This window comes from Chenopodium album, chromosome 17 (assembly GCF_948465745.1).
Source record: "Chenopodium album chromosome 17, dcCheAlbu1.1, whole genome shotgun sequence".
In the NCBI taxonomy this organism is placed as follows: Eukaryota; Viridiplantae; Streptophyta; class Magnoliopsida; order Caryophyllales; family Amaranthaceae; genus Chenopodium; species Chenopodium album.
Genome location: NC_137850.1, coordinates 41,001,190 through 41,020,632, shown reverse-complemented (window position 1 = coordinate 41,020,632; position 19,443 = coordinate 41,001,190). Strand labels below are relative to the sequence as shown.

The window sequence follows — 19,443 nt, the reverse complement described above, 5'->3', positions numbered from 1 at the left end:
GCAATGGTAATTCGGGTGGCCTTGGCTTTTGGTGGAGAGATATAAATGTGAAGATCCAATCTTACTCTATACATCATATTGTAGCTGACATTGGTGATCATAATGATGTGCCGATTTGGAGGGCAGTAGGAGTGTATGGTTGGCCGGAAACGGAGAACAAACATCGGACATGGTCTCTTATGTGTAGTGTAAAGGCTAGTAGCCCTCTCCCTTGTGTGATGTTCGGGGATTTCAATGAAATTGTTAGCCATGGAGAGGAAGAGGGTGGGGTTCCTAGAAGTGAAAGACTTATGGATGCTTTCCGTCAAGCAAAGATGATTGTGGTTTAAGGGATATGGGATATAGAGGAAGCATTTTTACTTGGTGGAGGGGCACAAATCCTAATTCTTTCAAACGGGAAAGACTTGACAGGTTGCTTGGGGATGTGGAGTGGTGTTCAATGTTTCCTGCTGCTGAGGTCCGACACTTACCGATATTCCAGTCAGATCATGCTCCATTAATCATGTCTGCGAGCAATTATTATGAGCGAGGGCGTGATAAAAAACAGTTCAAATTCGAGGCATTATGGCTTTCGAGCGAAGAGTGTGGGAAAGTGGTTGCTGAGGCTTGGGCTGCTAGTATTGGGGAGCAAGCAAATGTGAGGTTGGCCACTTGTGCGGAGAGTCTCTCTAGCTGGGCAGCTAAGTGCTTTGGCAGCTTGAAGAAAAAAATAAAAGAGGTAGAAGGGAGGTTGAAAGAGGCGCAAGAATGCTACCCCGATGCGGATATGTTGGAGCAATGCTCATCTCTTTCAAATGAACTTGCAGAGCTACATAGACTGGAGGAATCCTATTGGCATGCTCGATCATGGGCGAATGAACTTCGAGATGGTGATAAGAACACTTCTTATTTCCACCACAAAGCAAGCCAGAGGAGGAGCTTCAATAATATTAGTGGTTTATTTGATGAGAGTGGTATATGGAAGGATAAACCACCTGATATTGAGAATATCGTTGAAAGCTATTTCCATACATTATTTTCAACGGAGTCCCCATGTGATTTCGATCAGGCTCTAGAAGGCATTGAAGAAGTGGTGTCGAATGATATGAATGACATGTTAAATGCAGAACCGACAGGAGAAGAAATTAAAGAGGCACTATTCCAGATGCATCCGAACAAAGCTCCAGGCCCCGATGGTATGCACGCATTATTTTTTCAGAAATTTTGGCATATTGTTGGGAATGACATTACCTGTTTTGTGAAAAATTGGTGGCATGGAAATATTGATTTGAATGCAGTTAACAAAACTTGTGTGGTTCTTATTCCAAAATGTGAAAATCCCAAAAACATGACGGAATTTAGGCCAATAAGTTGTTTTAATGTTCTCTATAAAATTATTTCAAAGACTATGGCTAATAAATTAAAGCCGTATTTGGACAAAATTATTTCTGTCAATCAGAGTGCTTTTGTTCCGAAGCGATTGATCACGGATAATGCTTTAATAGCCTTTGAAATTTTCCATGCAATGAAAAGAAATGGTGATAGCAGGAATGGTTCGGTGGCTTTAAAATTGGATATGCGGAAGGCATATGATAGAGTCGAATGGGTATTTCTAGAACGGGTAATGTACAAAATGGGGTTTTGTGATAGCTGGGTTCGTAGGGTTATGGAGTGCTTGTCAAGTGTGAATTTTGCTTTTAAGATAAATGGAAGAATTTCTGGCTCGGTTACTCCTTCAAGAGGATTAAGACAAGGCGACCCTATTTCTCCCTATTTATTTCTCATTGTAGCAGACGCTTTCTCTACTCTGATTTCAAAAGCTGCAAATGAGAAGCTGATTCATGGGGTGAAGGTGTGTAATGGTGCTCCTAGGATTTCACACCTATTCTTTGCAGATGATAGCATTTTATTTGCTAAGGCTACAGTGAGAGAATGCTCAAAGATAGCTGATATAATCAGCAAATATGAGAGAGCACCCGGGCAAAGTGTCAATCTTGATAAAACTGATGTTGTTTTTAGCAAAAGTGTAAATGCAGAGAGAAAGCAGGAAATTGTGAACATTTTGGGAGTCAACGAGGTCGAGAGACATGAGAAGTATCTAGGTCTTCCTACGATCATTGGTAGGTCAAAGAAGGTGATTTTTGCAAGTTTGAAGGAGAGGATTTGGAGAAAGTTGCAAGGGTGGAAAGAGAAACTGTTATCTAGACCCGGAAAGGAGATTATGATCAAGGCAGTAGCCCAGGCAATCCCGACATATATGATGAGTATTTTCAAGATTCCGGAAGGCTTAGTGGATGAAATTCATTCTTTACTTGCTCGATTCTGGTGGGGTTCGACGGATTCCACAAGGAAAATGCACTGGCATAGTTGGGAAAATCTCTGTTTGCCGAAATCTCTTGGGGGCATGGGATTTAGAGACTTAAAAGTCTTCAATCAAGCACTTTTAGCAAAACAGATTTGGAGGCTCTACTCTAGACAGAATACGCTCACTCATGCTATCCTTAAGGCTAAATACTTTAAGAATAGCTCGGTGCTTGAAGCTTATCGTGGTTATGACCCAAGTTACTCGTGGAGAAGCCTTTGGGGGTCAAAATCGCTGCTTCTAGATGGTCTAAAGTGGCGTGTTGGAAATGGGGCAAATATTCGTGTATGGCTTGATTCGTGGCTACATGGAAAACCTTCTGTTGCTGTCCCAATGCATGACACTCATTTTGATCCAGAGTTGAGAGTGTCTGAACTAATTAATGCTGAGTGTAAAGAATGGAAATCGGAGGTGCTGCAGTCACTATTTTCTGTGCAGGACTGTAATGCTATTTTACAGCTTCCAATTTCATATGGTCTGCCAGAAGATGCTCTATTCTGGTGGCCTTCGAAGGATGGAGAATACACAGTGAAGTCAGGGTACTGGTTTGGTAGAATGGGGCATGTCCAGGGAATCGAAAATAATATCTCTGATGGTGACAGGGAGTTGTGGAAATTAGTCTGGAATTTGAGTGGTCCACCCAAGCTTCGACACTTTGTTTGGCAGGCATGTAAGGGTAGTATGGCAGTGAAGGCAGAATTATTTCGTAGGCATATTGCAAGTGATGAGGTTTGTTGCTGCTGTGGTGTTAATGTTGAATCTATTATACATGTTTTGTTTGAATGTGATAGTGCAAAAGAAGTGTGGGAACATAGTGGGTTCACCCAGTTAATTGAGGATGCCCCTGCTGCATCCTTTGCTACAAGACTGCTGTGGGTGGCACAGAAAATCGACCAGCAGCAGCTCACTCATTTCCTTGCATTGGCGTGGGCTATATGGTTTTGCAGGAACAAGCTTGTGCGTGAGAATGTTACACTTAATGCTGTGTTTACAGCAGCGGGTTTCTTGAAACTTGTTCAGGAGTATGGCTGCTATGCTAAGAAAGTTTTCAGTAAGCCCACAAGGAATCCAAAATTTATTTCAGCATCGAATTGGAGCTGCCCCCCTGCTGGGTTAATAAAATTTAATGTTGATGCTCATATTGTAGGGGGCTTATATATTAGTCTGGGTGTAGTTGCAAGGGACGAGGCTGGAAGGATTTTACTTGCTGCTGTCCGAAGGTATGATGGGGAGTGGGAGGTGGAAATGGCTGAAGCAGCAGCTGTGAGGTTCGGGATGAGTGTGGCACACAGATTCAATTACAGGAATGTATGGATGGAAAGTGATGCTGCGATTGTGGTCAGTAAGGTGGACAATTACTCTACAAGTCTCTCTCCAACTTGGCTTATTTATGATGATATTAGGATGCTTGCTAACGATTTCGATGTATTTGTTATCTCTCATGTCAAACGAGTAGGCAATTCGGTAGCTCATCTAGTAGCACGATGGGATACCAATGGTAGTTCCGAACTAGTATGTATGAATTGTTTCCCTCAAAGCCTTATAACTTTGACAGAACTTGATTTGCAATAATAAGCCTACTAACTCGTTGTTTCAAAAAAAAAAGCATGGTAAAAATTTTTAACACATTGACCTTGTGAATAGTAAATGGGTAGAACTAACTTAGGAAAACAGATAGATAGTATATGCATTTGAAAACAATTACTCTTACAAACACGTAATTGCCACGACATTTTGAGGTGGATTGGAGAGCTTTGCTAGAGTGTTAGATGATGATTGATGATAATGCTACATGGTCGTGTACCATAAGCTACATGGTCGTGTGATTCTTCCATCCACGCTTACATGCTACATGGCCGTGTACCCTTAACTACACGGTCATGCGATAGTTCCAAGTATGAATGTTTGCTACATGGTCGTGTACCAGGAGCTACACGGTCGTGTGATGCCATCTCCATATGAAGTCTACCTACACGGTCGTGTACCTCTCAGCTACACGATCGTGTACGTATATGATGAAATCTAAAGATCAAGTATAGGTCAGCTACACGGTCGTGTACCCATCAGCACACGGCCGTGTACGTGTGCGTAGAAGATTTATTTCCTTTATTATTTTATGTTTATTTTTAGGAAAGTATAAATAGGGGTTTTAACCCTATTTTAAAACATCTAGTTTTTATTATAGCTTTTTCCATTCTACGTTGTTTTGGAGAGAACACATAGAACTCCATTGAAGCATTCATCTTAATTCAATTTCAAGTATTTCTCTTTCAACCTTAATCTCTTTAATTTCCTATTGTTATTATGTTTTCTTTAATTAGTTGTCTTGCTATTTCTATTATCATGTGTGAGTAGTTTCATAATCTAGGGTTAGGTTGAACCCTAATATGGATTGATGTGTTATTTGATTCCCAATTCCCAATTTAATTAATTTATAATTCCTCTTTCTTAGGGTTGGTTTTATTATCAATGATTAACTAGAAATAGTATTATTGAATGTGATTAGTTTTACAACGAAAGTTGATTCTTAATTGATTTTAGAACCCTAATTAAAAGTTGGAGCTTTTATGCATGAAAATAGCTAATTGTTCTTGCTAGGACTTATAGGATGCCGTTCTCAATGTCTTTATGATTCCATGAAAATAGGTATGATTGCATGTTAGGGAAGCTATTAGTTGATCGAAAGAAACTCTTAGTATTGTTTTAGGGAGCATCTGTCATGTGGAACGTTTATTGATTTAATTGAGGGAAAAGGATTGTTCTATTGCATTGATTCATATTAGTGGGGATACTTAATCTTAGATGTTTTTAGTTATTGATTAATTTCATATTATTGTCATTTATTGCTTATTGGTTAATATTGTTCTAGTTTGGATCTATCGATATTGATTGGTTACTCGCTTAGTATTTATTTGAGTCTATTTAATTAGTTGAACCATAGTCTCTTGGGATCCGACCTTTACTTGCCCGTCTACATAGTAGTGGTCTTGTTAGGTTATTTTTGTTAGGTACGCGACACGCCTATCAAATTTTGGCGCCGTTGCCGGGGACTAACGGTTTCATTCTAGTTATTTGTGATTCGTTTTTACTAAGCATTTATTTTGTTGCTTCGGCTATTGTTCCTTGTGTTTTTGATTTCTTTGCTTTTAGTTTCTTAGTTGCATGCAAACTCGAAGTTCAGGTTCAGATGATTTAACACCTTTTGATTCTGAGATTGAAGCTACTGCAAGAAGACGAAGAAGTAAAAGGAGGAAAAATCGAAATACAAGAGACATGGGCGATCCAGGAAATAAATCTCTTTTAGAGTATGGAATTCCTGATACAACAACCGGATTCCTCTCTAGTATTGTTAGACCACCTGTCACCGCTCAGAGTTTTGAGTTGAAGCCCCAATTCATACAGTTCATCTCCAATGATTCTTTTGCGGGCTCACCTAATGATTGCCCAGTGAGTCACATTGATAGTTTCTTGGAGAAGTGTGACACCATGAAGCTCAATGGTGTCACTGACGATGCTATTAGACTACGCCTCTTCCCTTTTTCACTAAGGGATAGGGCAAGGGAGTGGCTACGAGATGAAGGTATTGGTTCTTTTGATACGTGGGACAAGCTTGCCAAGGCCTTTCTAGTCAAATTCTTGGGGCAAGAGAAAACCGCAAAATTAAGGAACGAGCTATCTACTTTCCATCAATCTAATGAAGAATCCCTATATGAGGCATGGAGAAGATTTAAGCGATTGCAAAGACAATGCCCTCACCATGGTATTCCAGAGTGGATGTTGATCCAACGTTCTATAATGGTTTGACCCATGAGTTTCGCATATACATTGACGCTGCGTCCGGAGGTTCTATCATGACGAAGAACCCAACCGATGCGAAGGATTTGATTGAGAAGATGGCGGCTAATGATAATTACCATCCAAGGGGACGAAATGCTATCAACATAGGTAATAAACATGATGTTGATGCTCTAACCATGTTGAATAGTTCTGTGCAGGCACTAACTCATAAAGTCAATCAACTCCAAGCTGAGTCCCCTCGACCCTCGATGGAAACTTGTCAAATGTGTGGATTGCAAGGCCATACTGCGCGGGAGTGTCAACCCAATTATGATGGAATGACAATTGAGCAAGCTAACGCTTTTTATACCACGACCTCCACAAGGCCATTTGATGAAGGGTGGAGAAATCATCAGGGGTTCTCATACAAGAACACTCAAGCTATAGCGAATCCTCCACCACCATCCGCTTTTCAAGCAAGGGCACCTTTCAATTATCAATCCACACAACTACCACCACCCCAGACCTCAACATTTGATCTTGAATCAATTGTGAAGGATTTTACTACCTCCCAAATTCAACAACAAGAGCTTATATCAAGGCAATTTGAGCTACAAGCAAAGCAAAATGAATATTTTCAAAACTCAATCCAATTTCTCACTGCTCAAAATAAGAGGATAGAGACTCATCTTTCTCAACTTTCACAACAAGTGAGTCATCTAACAACTCTTCAAGATCAAGCAAAAATCCAGAAGAAACAATGCAATGCAATATTCGTGAAGAGTGTTAAATCAACTATAGGAGGACTAGAAGAGAAAGCGTGCAATGTGGAGTCAAGAACAGAGAAGAATGAGAAAGAAGGTCCCAAATATGTCGCTCCACAAGCATATGAGGAGTCGATGCCTTTCCCGCAAAGGTTATCAAAAGCCGTGCTCGATAAGCATTTTGGGAAGTATTCTGAGACTCTTAAGAAGGTATATGCTACCATTCCTATTTCCGATCTTATAATTCAAATGCCTCAATTTGCAAATTTTGTGAAAGGAATTCTAGATCATGTTCATAATGATAAGAAATTAGAAAGTTTGGTAGTAAAGGAGAAATATCCTGATCTTTTACATGATAGCTTACCGCCTAAATTGCATGATCCTGATAGTTTTACTATCCCTTGCATGATAAACGAAACATATTTTGATAGGGTCTTGTGTGATCTAGGTGCTAGTGTTAACTTAATGCCTTCTTTAGTGTATGACAAATTAGGTTTGAAAAACCTTAAACCCTCTCCTATATCTCTTCATATGGCTGATAGAACTGTTAGACTCCCTAAGGGTGTAATTGAAGATGTATTAGTTGGAATTGGTGAACTTGTATTTCCTGTTGACTTTGTTGTAGTGGATATGAAAGAAGACCATAAGATCCCATTTATCTTTGGTCGCCCTTTTCTTGCTACAAGTCAAGCTTTAATAGATGTACCTAAAGGACAAGTGACCATTAGAGCTCAGGATAAACAAGTTGTGTTTAAGCTTTTCAATGACCATAATTTTACTTTTGATGGTGGTACTTGTTTGGGAATTGATGCTACTAACCCTTGGGTTGATAAGTGTGTTTCTAATAGAAATCTTGTGAGCAAAAATGACTATATTCCTCCACATGATGGATTTAACTACATCAAAACAAGGTCGGATACAAAGCACATCAACTCTAATTTGAAGGAGTTGTTTGGAGGTGGATATATTAATGAACAATGCCACGGAGTATCTTCTCCGTGTGGTGACCCAGGTTGAGCTAAAAAAGGAGGTCGAGCTTATGACCTTAAACAAGCGCTAAATGGGAGGCAACCCATTCCTTTTTTTTTGTTTTATTTTCCCCTTTATTTTCTTTTTCTTGTTTTTGTTTTTCTTTAGTGTCTTGGGGATATTATGCGACGTTTTTTTTAGGGCGGTCCCAGCTCCGCCCTTAGGTATAATCCCTCCTCTGCCATTAGGGCCTAGTTTTCGCTTTCTCTTGCTTGTTCTTATTCGATATATGTTCACATTGAGGACAATGTGAAGTTTAGCTTGGGGGAGAGATTACTTTTTGCTTTGGTTGTACATATACGACTATGCCTCGATGATAATATGTAATATATGTGTGATTTTAAAAATTGAAAAACCTATTTTTGAAAACCCATTCACTGATTGGCTTGGGATTGAACTTGTTTGTGGCTAGAATGGTCTCCCCGCTCGACCAATATGGATAGCTTGAGCACCTATGTGAGACTTTTGAGCCATTATTGACTGGTACATCTTATTTCAGTCATTCTTTTCATGTGTGTTAGATTTTCCTTCCTGTAATTTGATTCTTGGATTTGCTTTGCGATTATTTGAGACTTATGATGCAATGTGGAAGAGTGATTGAATTTCCTCTTAGATAATTAGAGCCAAAACTTCTTAGGTGTTTGATGCTTATTCTATTTTCTTTTTATTTTACATTAACTTTTAGGATGAACCAATTTGAGCCATGATTTCCCTTCTTTGACGCCTTACATTTTATGCCTTAGAGCCTTTTTGTAGGTTTATTTGATGGAGAATCAATGTATTAATTTATGCCCTGTTGAGTTGTGTTTGTAAAATAAAGAGAAAGAAAAAAAGAAGTTAGAAAAAAAAAGAGCAAAAATGAAAAAAAATTCAGAAAAATAAGTTTGTGTATGCTCTAAGTTTAAAGAAAAAAAAAGTTGAAAAAAAAAATAAAGAAAATGAGAAAATGACATGAGAATTCGAGTTGGAAACCCATGAAGAAGAAAGAAAGGCAATATTTGTCATGGAAATCTATGTTGTCTTGTGAAGAAAAGTGAAAATAAGGGCATGCTTGTATGTTGTGCGGAGGATATAAGGTTGGTTTGAACCCGACATTTGACTATGTAGTGGGATTAGGATTTTTGTTATTTTTGAGCACCACATTCCGAAATGACATCGTCTAACCCCATATAACCAAGCCTACCTTTATTTAGGATTTCATGACTTCCATACTTGCATCATCGCTTTACAAGTGGAGAAAATCTATTAGCAAATCTAAAGAGGACAACTGCATGAAGTCGACGTGCATAATTGCGATTAGGATGAGTGATTTCTTATTCTAACCCTTGTAAACACATGAGTGACTTGTTTGTTTTATTTTGCACAACTAAAGTGAGAAGCTATTCATATATGACTGAGTTGGTTAGGGGAGATGTGTGGGAAGATTGGTTGTCAATTCCGAGTGCATGACGTTTATGGTGGTTTTTATAATCAATGACTTGCATTTCTTGTTTTTCACTTGGTTTTAATTCATTGGCACATATATCAATGCTTGAGGGGCTATCTTACTCTTCTTGTGTTTCATGTTTCAATGCTTGAGGACAAGCATTGATCTAGCTTGGGGGAGTTTGATAAGTCGATATTATACCATTATTCTTGGGTTATTTGGAATGCATTTACCATAGAATTTCAACTTATAGTTCGTGTTTTTGTATTTTTTATCCAAGTTGGACTCGATTTCTTCTATTCTGGTTGTTTGGTTGTTATATTGTGATTTCAGGATGAAATGGAGCATTTAGAATGATGATGAGGATGCCACGACATTTTGAGGTGGATTGGAGAGCTTTGCTGGAGTGTTAGATGATGATTGATGATAATGCTACATGGCCATGTACCATAAGCTACATGGTCGTGTGATTCTTCCATCCACGCTTACATGCTACATGGCCGTGTACCCTTAACTACACGGTCATGCGATAGTTCCAAGTATGGATGTTTGCTACATGGTCGTGTACCACGAGCTACACGGTCGTGTGATGCCATCTCCATATGAAGTCTACCTACACGGTCGTGTACCTCTCAGCTACACGATCGTGTACGTATATGATGAAATCTAAAGATCAAGTATAGGTCAGCTACACGGTCGTGTACCCATCAGCACATGGCCGTGTACGTGTGCGCAGAAGATTTATTTCCTTTATTATTTTATGTTTATTTTTAGGAAAGTATAAATAGGGGTTTTAACCTTATTTTAAAACATCTAGTTTTTATTATAGCCTTTTCCATTCTACGTTGTTTTGGAGAGAACACATAGAACTCCATTGAAGCATTCATCTTAATTCAATTTCAAGTATTTCTCTTTCAACCTTAATCTCTTTAATTTCCTATTGTTATATGTTTTCTTTAATTATTTGTCTTGCTATTTCTATTATCATGTGTGAGTAGTTTCATAATCTAGGGTTAGGTTGAACACTAATATGGATTGATGTGTTATTTGATTCCCAATTCCCAATTTAATTTATTTATAATTCCTCTTTCTTAGGGTTGGTTTTATTATCAATGATTAACTAGAAATAGTATTATTGAATGTGATTAGGTTTACAACGAAAGTTGATTCTTAATTGATTTTAGAACCCTAATTAAAAGTTGGAGCTTTTATGCATGAAAATAGCTAATTGTTCTTGCTAGGACTTATAGGATGCCGTTCTCAATGTCTTTAATATGTATGATTCCATGAAAATAGGTATGATTGCATGTTAGGGAAGCTATTAGTTGATCGAAAGAAACTCTTAGTATTGTTTTAGGGAGCATCTGTCCTGTGGAATGTTTATTGATTTAATTGAGGGAAAAGGATTGTTCTATTGCATTGATTCATATTAGTGGGGATACTTAATCTTAGATGTTTTTAGTTATTGATTAATTTCATATTATTGTCATTTATTGCTTATTGGTTAATATTGTTCTAGTTTGGATCTATCGATATTGATTGGTTACTCGCTTAGTATTTATTTGAGTCTATTTAATTAGTTGAACCATAGTCTCTTGGGATCCGACCCTTACTTGCCCGTCTACATAGTAGTGGTCTTGTTAGGTTATTTTTGTTAGGTACGCGACACGCCTATCAAACATTCATATGGAGATGGAATCACACGACCGTGTAGCTCGTGGTACACGATCATGTAGCAAACATTCATACTTGGAACTATCGCATGACCGTGTAGTTAAGGGTACATGACCATGTAGCATGTAAGCGTGGATGGAAGAATCACACGACCATGTAGCTTATGGTACACGGCCATGTAGCATTATCATCAATCATCATCTAACACTCCAGCAAAGCTCTCCAATCCACCTCAAAATGTCGTGGCATCCTCATCATCATTCCAAATGCTCCATTTCATCCTGAAATCACAATATAACAACCAAACAACCAGAATAGAAGAAATCGAGTCCAACTTGGATAAAACATACAAAAACACGAACTATAAGTTGAAATTCTATGGTAAATGCATTCCAAATAACCCAAGAATAATGGTATAATATCGACTTATCAGTAATAGATTCGCCTGCAACATGCACACATTGTTTTTGATAGGTATGTATGAATTATCACAAAATACTTTCAAAACCTTTTGTTCACATAAATACTTTATTATTAACTTGTCAAACTCGTAACTAAAGGCATACTCAAGCATACACAAAATGGAAGAATCAAATTCCCTACCAAGTGATATATAAGCAAAAAATTGTTGTAAACCCTAGCTTCAAAATTAAAGCTTATACCACATATCAAATCTATATACTATACTAAAAGACAAGCACCTCAATGTGAGACTGACAAATGTCTCAATATGATTCGCTGTCTTTTATTAGTTTTTTCTTTTATATAAATAAAATTCTATACATCTTATTCTAAATAAATACATAATTTATTATAGTAAAGTCTATTATAGTAAAGTAATAGACATAATTTATTATAGTAAAGTCTATTATAGAGTAATAAAAGTTACATAATAATAAAAAATCTTAGTATAAAAAAATATCAAAATAACATATGATCTGATAATGGTAATTCGTAGGCATGCATGCAAGGTATATTAAGAAAAGTATCAAAAAATATCTTACTATATATAAATAATAAAAGTTACATAAGGACAAAATATCTTAGTATGGAAAAATATCAAAATACATATGTATGGTAATTCGTATTCTAGCAAAAAAAGAGAAAGATCAAATATCTAGGATATCTAAAAACTTAAGATAATATTCTAACAAAAAAATAAGGAATATCCTATGTATAATATTCTGTTACATATTTTCTTAGCAAACTTAATTAAGATGGTTAATTTTGTTGATAATTTGTCAATTTTTTCTGGATTTCTTGCACGGCCAATGATTTGAATTTTTCTTAATCCGTTTTTGGCATCTTGTATACGGAAAAACGGAATACTTACCCTTAGGTAGAGCCTAGGTATAATATTCTGTTACATATTTTGATCAAAAAGGTATAATATTCTGTTACATATTTTGATCAAAAAATGGCAAAGATAAAATATAGTTAACATATTAAAATGAAATCATATATGTTCAAATAAGAAAATAAGATACAATATTATTTGTATTATCAACTATATAAATAAGAGTCATAATAGTCATATAAGTCGTAACAATTTTTACTTCAAGGTCATATTATCGAGGTTAATTAATATATTTTTAATGGCGTTTACTATGATATCTGATCTCACCCCTCTTAAAGAATCATGGAGAATAAAAGTCCGAATTGTGAGGCTATGGTATCAACCTGACTATTCCAATCCAAAAAAAATTAACTCACTTGAGTTAATTTTAGTTGATGAGAAGGTACACTATTATAGGTTCATAATTATTTTCTTCTTTTATATACGTTTACTTTTTGTAATATGTTTACTTGTAAATTGTAATGCAAAATTGATTTTGATATGATAATGTTTAAAACGCAGGGATCTAAAATACAAGCAACTATCAAAGAATCACTCATTCGACGATATGAAGGGCTTGTGAAAGAGGGCACTTCCCGTATTATCTCTAGCTTCGGAATGATTACTAATGCTGGCAAACATTTGGCTACTAGCCACGCCTATAAAGTGAACTTCTATTATAGGACTATTGTTAGGGATTGTGAAGATGCACAACTTCCACAATACAGATTTGATTTTGTGTCCTTCGACAAAATCCTCAAACAACAGGTCAATGAGTTGATTTTAGTAGGTACGATTTATTATATCAATGTATTAACCATTTTTTATAAATTTCGTGTTTTTAAATTATCAACTAATATTTTTTATAAATAATTACAGATGTTATTGGAGAGCTTACCGGCATGGGCGATCTTATCAATATTTCAAAAAATGATACTCCTAATCACAAATTGACAATTGAGCTAGAAGACTTGCAGTAAGGAATTTATCAATTCGAATTAGCCTATATACTTGACAATATTGATATTTTTTATTATACATATAAGGCACTAACTTATACGAAGTATAATGGAATTTTATATAAATATTAAAACTCTTTTTTATGTGTTGACTTCAATTACAATTATCTTCTATTTTGTAGCAAAAACAAGCTGACTTGTGCCTTGTATGGAAAATATGCTGAACAAATGTCGGAGTCTACTACTAAAGATGACATCCAAGGACCCATAATTGTAGTACTACTTTGCTAAGATTAAGAGTTTTAGAGGTGATATTTTATTAAATATATATTGATATTATGATAAGTAATTTTCGTCCAAATTTAATAATTGTATTAAGAAAATTACCATGATCATAACTTATCTAGATGAAGTTTCCATATCAAATTCATTATGGGCGACAAAATTATTCATCAATAATGAGGATATACCTGAGGTGCAAGATTACAAACGAAGGTATTATACACTGTTTATCATATTGTACATTATAATTTTTTTACAATTTAATTGAAACTTATATTTTTTTTAATTATTATTTTAGTGTTCAAGGTGAAAAAAATTCACAATCGCATGTAATAAGTCACTTGTCAACTCAAAATTCACATTCAATATCAGATGAATTCTTAAATTTGAATGAACGAAAGCAACTGGACGAGATTTGTGAGACTAATGAGGTAAACCATATAAGTTTTATAAAACAAAATTTTATGCTGGAAATTATATTGACATTATAATAAATTATTAACTTTTTTTTTAATATATATTTTTGGATAGGAATGCTTTTGTGTGACTTATGCTACTATTATTGCTATTGAAAATGATAGCAAGTGGTATTATAACTCATGCAAGAATTGTAACAAAAAGGTTGACTATGAAGGTGGTGGAAAATATTGGTGCAAAAAATGTGACTCACACGTCAAATCTGCACCGCCGAGGTAATTGGTGTTATATTATTGAATTGCAATTGTTATTAAATTTTGATTAGGATTTATTATTAAAAAAACAACTCTTATGTCATGTTCCAATAACATTTTCTACAGGTATAAACTTACAATAATAGTAGAGGATGATAGTGGAACTGCCAGTTTTGTTATGTTTGATCGGGAAGTTTATCAAATTTTGCAAATATCTGCAGTGGATTTGAAAGAGAAGTTATCAAAGGTGTATAATTTTAATCACATATAATGTTGGCTTTGTATATACTCATTATAATAGTTTTGACCAATGATAGTAATTATCAACTATTTTAAAATGTTTGCTTCGATTGATTCTTCAATAATTGTGACAAATGTATTTTATATATTTGTAGGATGGCAAAGATGATTCATTCCGGAAGAACTTGACATGCTTATCGATAGGAAATTTTTGTTTCGATTTCATATCTCTAAATACAATCTTAGTCATAGTTGGGATAAGTATACTGTCCTAAGAATAAGTGATGATGAACAATTGATCAAATCATTCTTGGATGTCAACGGTGGTTTGCAGGTAATTAATAATTCATATTATTAAATTCAATAAATATTTATCCTTAATAAAGCTTTAAGCTATTATTTAATTTATCATGTTTCAGGAAAAGGATGTGGAGATTGAGTCTATTGATGAATCAAGTAAATCTTCGGTCGACAAAGATAAGGTCATATATTAAAAATCTACCAAAATTCTCTACTTTAATTTTTTTTTTTTATAATATGTATTGATATATATACTCCGTATTTGTGTTTTGTAGGAATTGGCCACCGTTGTATGTGATAATGAAAACCCTAATGTATCCTTTGTCACTCCAACAAAAAGACCTCTTGATGATGCTACAAATGTAGAGATTGATGATGAAACAAGTTCGGCACAATGCTCTACTAACAAAAAGAAGGTCGTGGTTAAGATTGAAAAGGAAGACAATACCAACAATGGATGATTTTCAGCTACTTTTAATGTTTTATATAATAAAAAAATATTTAGGACCTCTTAATAATGTTAGTATTTTGAATACAAAATAAATTATCTACATTATGAGTTTTTCAATGACTATATGGAGTGTTTCTTTGAACGATTTTATCTTAATAATATGCTAATCTTAGTAAATTTATATCTTCAATTTTTATTAATAGCATGATATTTTTATTTATTTTTTTACAAAAATAGCATGATATTTTGAATGTGATAATCAATGAATATAGTTTACATTAGATTCCTTAACCATGTGAGACACTAATGTAGTATAAGTACAATACTTTGACCATATTTTTTTTTACCATTGTACTAAAAACATATGTAGCCATGTATAATACATTTGGATTGGTTTTTATTTATATTTTCATTATATTAAACAAGTTTAGAAGCGCGTGCACAACAAAAAAAAATTATAACAGAGAGGAATGTAATAAATATATACGAAGTACATGGTTAGCTATGATACATTATGAATTACTTCGTAAAAGATTAATCTCACTTGATCTCTGTCATCACTTCATGGTTTATCTCATTGTGCTTTAACTCTCAAGCATACAAAGTTAAATCAATTATGGAGTAACTCTAAACATCAAAATATTTCACACAAACTTTTGTATTATAGATTTAATTAAATTCAGTAACATAAAAATAGAAAGAATAGAGTACTAACCCTTACTATTTAGCTTCACATTGTAGCAGACTTGTAATTAATCAGTCTTCTTGCTTATGTAATGGTACCCGATTGGTGATAACTCAGCTAGGAAAGTATGTTGTTGAAGCCAAAATAATTTCAAGTAGTAACATTGGGCATAAAGTGTTCATTCCTAGAATGGTCCTAAGCCCATCGGATACTACCACTTTGCCAATCAAGCTTCAGCGTAGACAATTTCCATTGGTAGTTTGTTTTTCTATGACAATAAAATAAAAGCCAAGGTCCATCACTCTCACATGTTGGTTTATATCTACCAAGACCGGTTTTTAGTCATGGTCAGCTTTATGTTGCAATCTCCAGAGTTACAAACAAGAAAGGTTTGAAGGTTCTAATATGCGATAAGGACGGAAATATTGCTAACACTACAAACAATGTAGTATACAAAGAAGTATTTCAAAATTTGCCATGAGAAGGTATTACTCAACACTAATTAATATATAAATTAATATTCATCATTTGCTAACATTGTTTTAAATCTACATTGTTAAACTCTCTAATTTTATTGTTAAACTCTCTAACTTTTGTAATCAATTTTTACATTGCAATGCTACAATTCATGGACTTTTATTAATGCCCAACTAATGGACGAAGTAGGTAGAGATTGAAAGGCATTAAATACTTTAATTAGATTTTTGTGGTTAGAGTCAAATAATTTAACTTTTATTCAAACATTGTATGTGTTGGGCTGGACCTTAAATAGATTTGTTTGTGTTATTTTTTTCTTCATATAAAACAATTATTTATTGCTTGATTACTTATATGATAAGGGAGCAAGAAGTTTTAACAAAAACACTTCTACAACAACATATCATTCACACTATACAGTTGATGATAGTTTTGTTTCATATTTTTATTACTCATAAGTTGGATTAATTTCGCATATTAATTAGTTAATCTTATTTAATATTATAAGCCGTGCATCGCACCGGTATTGTACTAGTTAAAGTTATTAAAGAATATAAAATCCCAATGGTAGTGTGACAAGTGTACACATCATAACATATTTTGGCCTCAAAAATAGGAGGAGAATATTCCATTTCACCTAAAGGAGAAAACAGTTAGATCCTTAACAAAAAATAAAATGATTGAATTTGGTTCACCCATTGTGGTTGTTCCATAAACTAAATTTCAATTTGCATAAATTATAATGGCGTATTTTTTTTTATTACCCTATAAATATGGGTATGTGCTACATGGAAGCTCTAACCTCTCGCCGCGTATAGAGAATATCATTTTTGTTCCTTTGTCTTTACTTTTTAAAGTTGGTTTAAAATGATATAATTAAAACTAGATTAGTCCCGTACAATGCACGGATTTCTTTGAAATATAGAGTATATATTTCATGTATTCCTACGTATTATAAAAATTATTGAGACATAAATATTAGTTGTAAATGCTAATTTTATAAAATTAATTTTGAAGAAGAACAATCGAATATGAAAACTTAAGCATATACATAAAAGTTAGATTTTTACTATACAATTTTAATTAAGCAAATAAAAAATGATTTTAAACTTGAAATATATAAAGGAAAATAGCAAAAATATATAAATCAAAGTATTTTGTTCGATGAAGCATAAGGGAAAGATGTATTAGATACCAGTAGTTTTTTTTTTTTTTTTTAATTTTTTTTATACCATAGATACCAATAGTTGGTGATAGAAAAAAATTAAATAAATTAAAGAGTATAGATAAATTGAGAGGAGGAGAAATTAAATTTGAAATTTGAAACCAAAGAAAATATAATGACGTCAGATTTTATTTAGGAGGGAAAATTTTTCTTATAAAGCTGTCACGTGGACAATATGATGTCAGCGGTTTCTATTATAGTAATATTTATAAATTTGCAAATTTGGCCTTGAATTAATAGTCACATTGATAATAATGTATAAATAGCACTTGCTTCAATCCTCAAGTGATGAAACATTATATTAGAAGTCGATAATATATGTAGTATAGTTACAATAACTATAATATATGTAAAAGTTACTATATAAGTTAAGATTGAAACAATATGACAATAACTAACTTTAAATTGATTGAAATATAATATGGTTTGATTTACAAATTTTATATCACGTCTTGTTCTATTCACCTTATTTTCATTAATTTCAAGAAAAATAAGCTCAAATGATACAAATTTAAGCCCAACTGAGATAATTCTAGGAGAATTGGAGATAAAATTCTATATAATTTAAGTAAGTTATTTAAGTTATTTTGGATAAGGGTTATTAAGGAATGTTTAAATTAGTTTAATTCAATTTATAGCCAAAAAAGTAAGCTAAGATTAATATAATTTGTAAGAATGTATAAGTGAAAGTCAGGTGAATAAAATGCACTATCAATTTTAATTCTTTTGTAGGAGCTGATGAGCATCCTCTAAAATTGGAAAGTAATTAGTATCCACCATCGAATTAATTAATATCCGTTCAATTAAGTGATATAATATAGGTTAAAATTCAGTCAATTGAATGAAATTAGTCATAGTTGAAGATATTCCATTACCATTACATCAGTAGTGGTTCCTCATGTCATGTTGGAAGAAGGCACAAATAGAGTAGTTTAAGAAGTTGAAACTTTTGACTAGCTATGATATGATTCTCCAATTGACAACCCAAAAGATTGGTTCTAATTTTTCACCGTTTAAAGATAGTTTTTTTTTCTTTTTTCTTTCATAATTTTAGAGGAAATTTTCCAACTCGTTAACATTATTGACCACATATATAGTATGGCATAGGGTTAGCATATTTTAGAATATCCTATTAAACTTCTTATGTTTAATTAGCTGGTGAATCGAACTATTCTTTTAGGGGAAATTAATGAAAGAATTAACATTTTCAATTAAAGGGGGCGAGCTTTAAACGAGTGGTATTGTGATTGTTTATAATAGTTGGATCGTTCTCATACTCTTGAATTTTTGATGTACATGGAAACTATTGTACATACATACGTATCAATTCTAGCCTCTAAGAGATGCTATATACTTCGTATATGTTTTTAGTAAACTCATTCATCATCATTGAATTGACTCATATAATAATTAAAGGTAGGAGTTGCTAATATATGAATGAAGTATTATATTATTAGTGTATAACAACATTGTTGAATTAATTAGTAGACTAATAGATAGATAATTGGTTAATACAATTACATATAATAGAAAAATAGGGAATATATTAGCTAGCATATATAGCATTTTCATCCAAATATATAAATAAATATTTCGTCTTTTTTTTTAATCTATTTTTTGAAATCATGTAAATAAATCATGTACATATCTTGAATGAGGACCTTTATATAAATGTAGTGTTAGTTTTTTGTTGCAGCACGTTAATCGATAGATATATAAAGGACGTGTTAATGTGTTGATGTAAATACATAGTATAGAAATAGCATGCAAGATTGCAAGGTAAGGTTATTGTGGCCCGTGCCAATA

General features: G+C 33.7%; 1 protein-coding gene and 1 non-coding gene across 2 annotated transcripts; one reads left to right on the top strand and one right to left on the bottom strand.

The window, feature by feature from the left end:
* The first annotated feature begins 334 nt into the window (after positions 1-334).
* Positions 335-6,145, top strand: LOC145588992 (uncharacterized). Its single transcript, XM_081645572.1, has 3 exons — positions 335-3,853; positions 4,269-4,345; positions 5,500-6,145. The coding sequence occupies exons 1-3, from the start codon at positions 335-337 to the stop codon at positions 6,143-6,145; spliced, it is 4,242 nt and encodes a 1,413-aa protein (XP_081501698.1).
* On the bottom strand, positions 5,999-6,105 carry LOC145590500 (small nucleolar RNA R71). Its single transcript, XR_014102091.1, has one exon. It is a non-coding gene; the product is annotated as a small nucleolar RNA R71 (small nucleolar RNA).
* Positions 6,146-19,443: the final 13,298 nt, after the last annotated feature.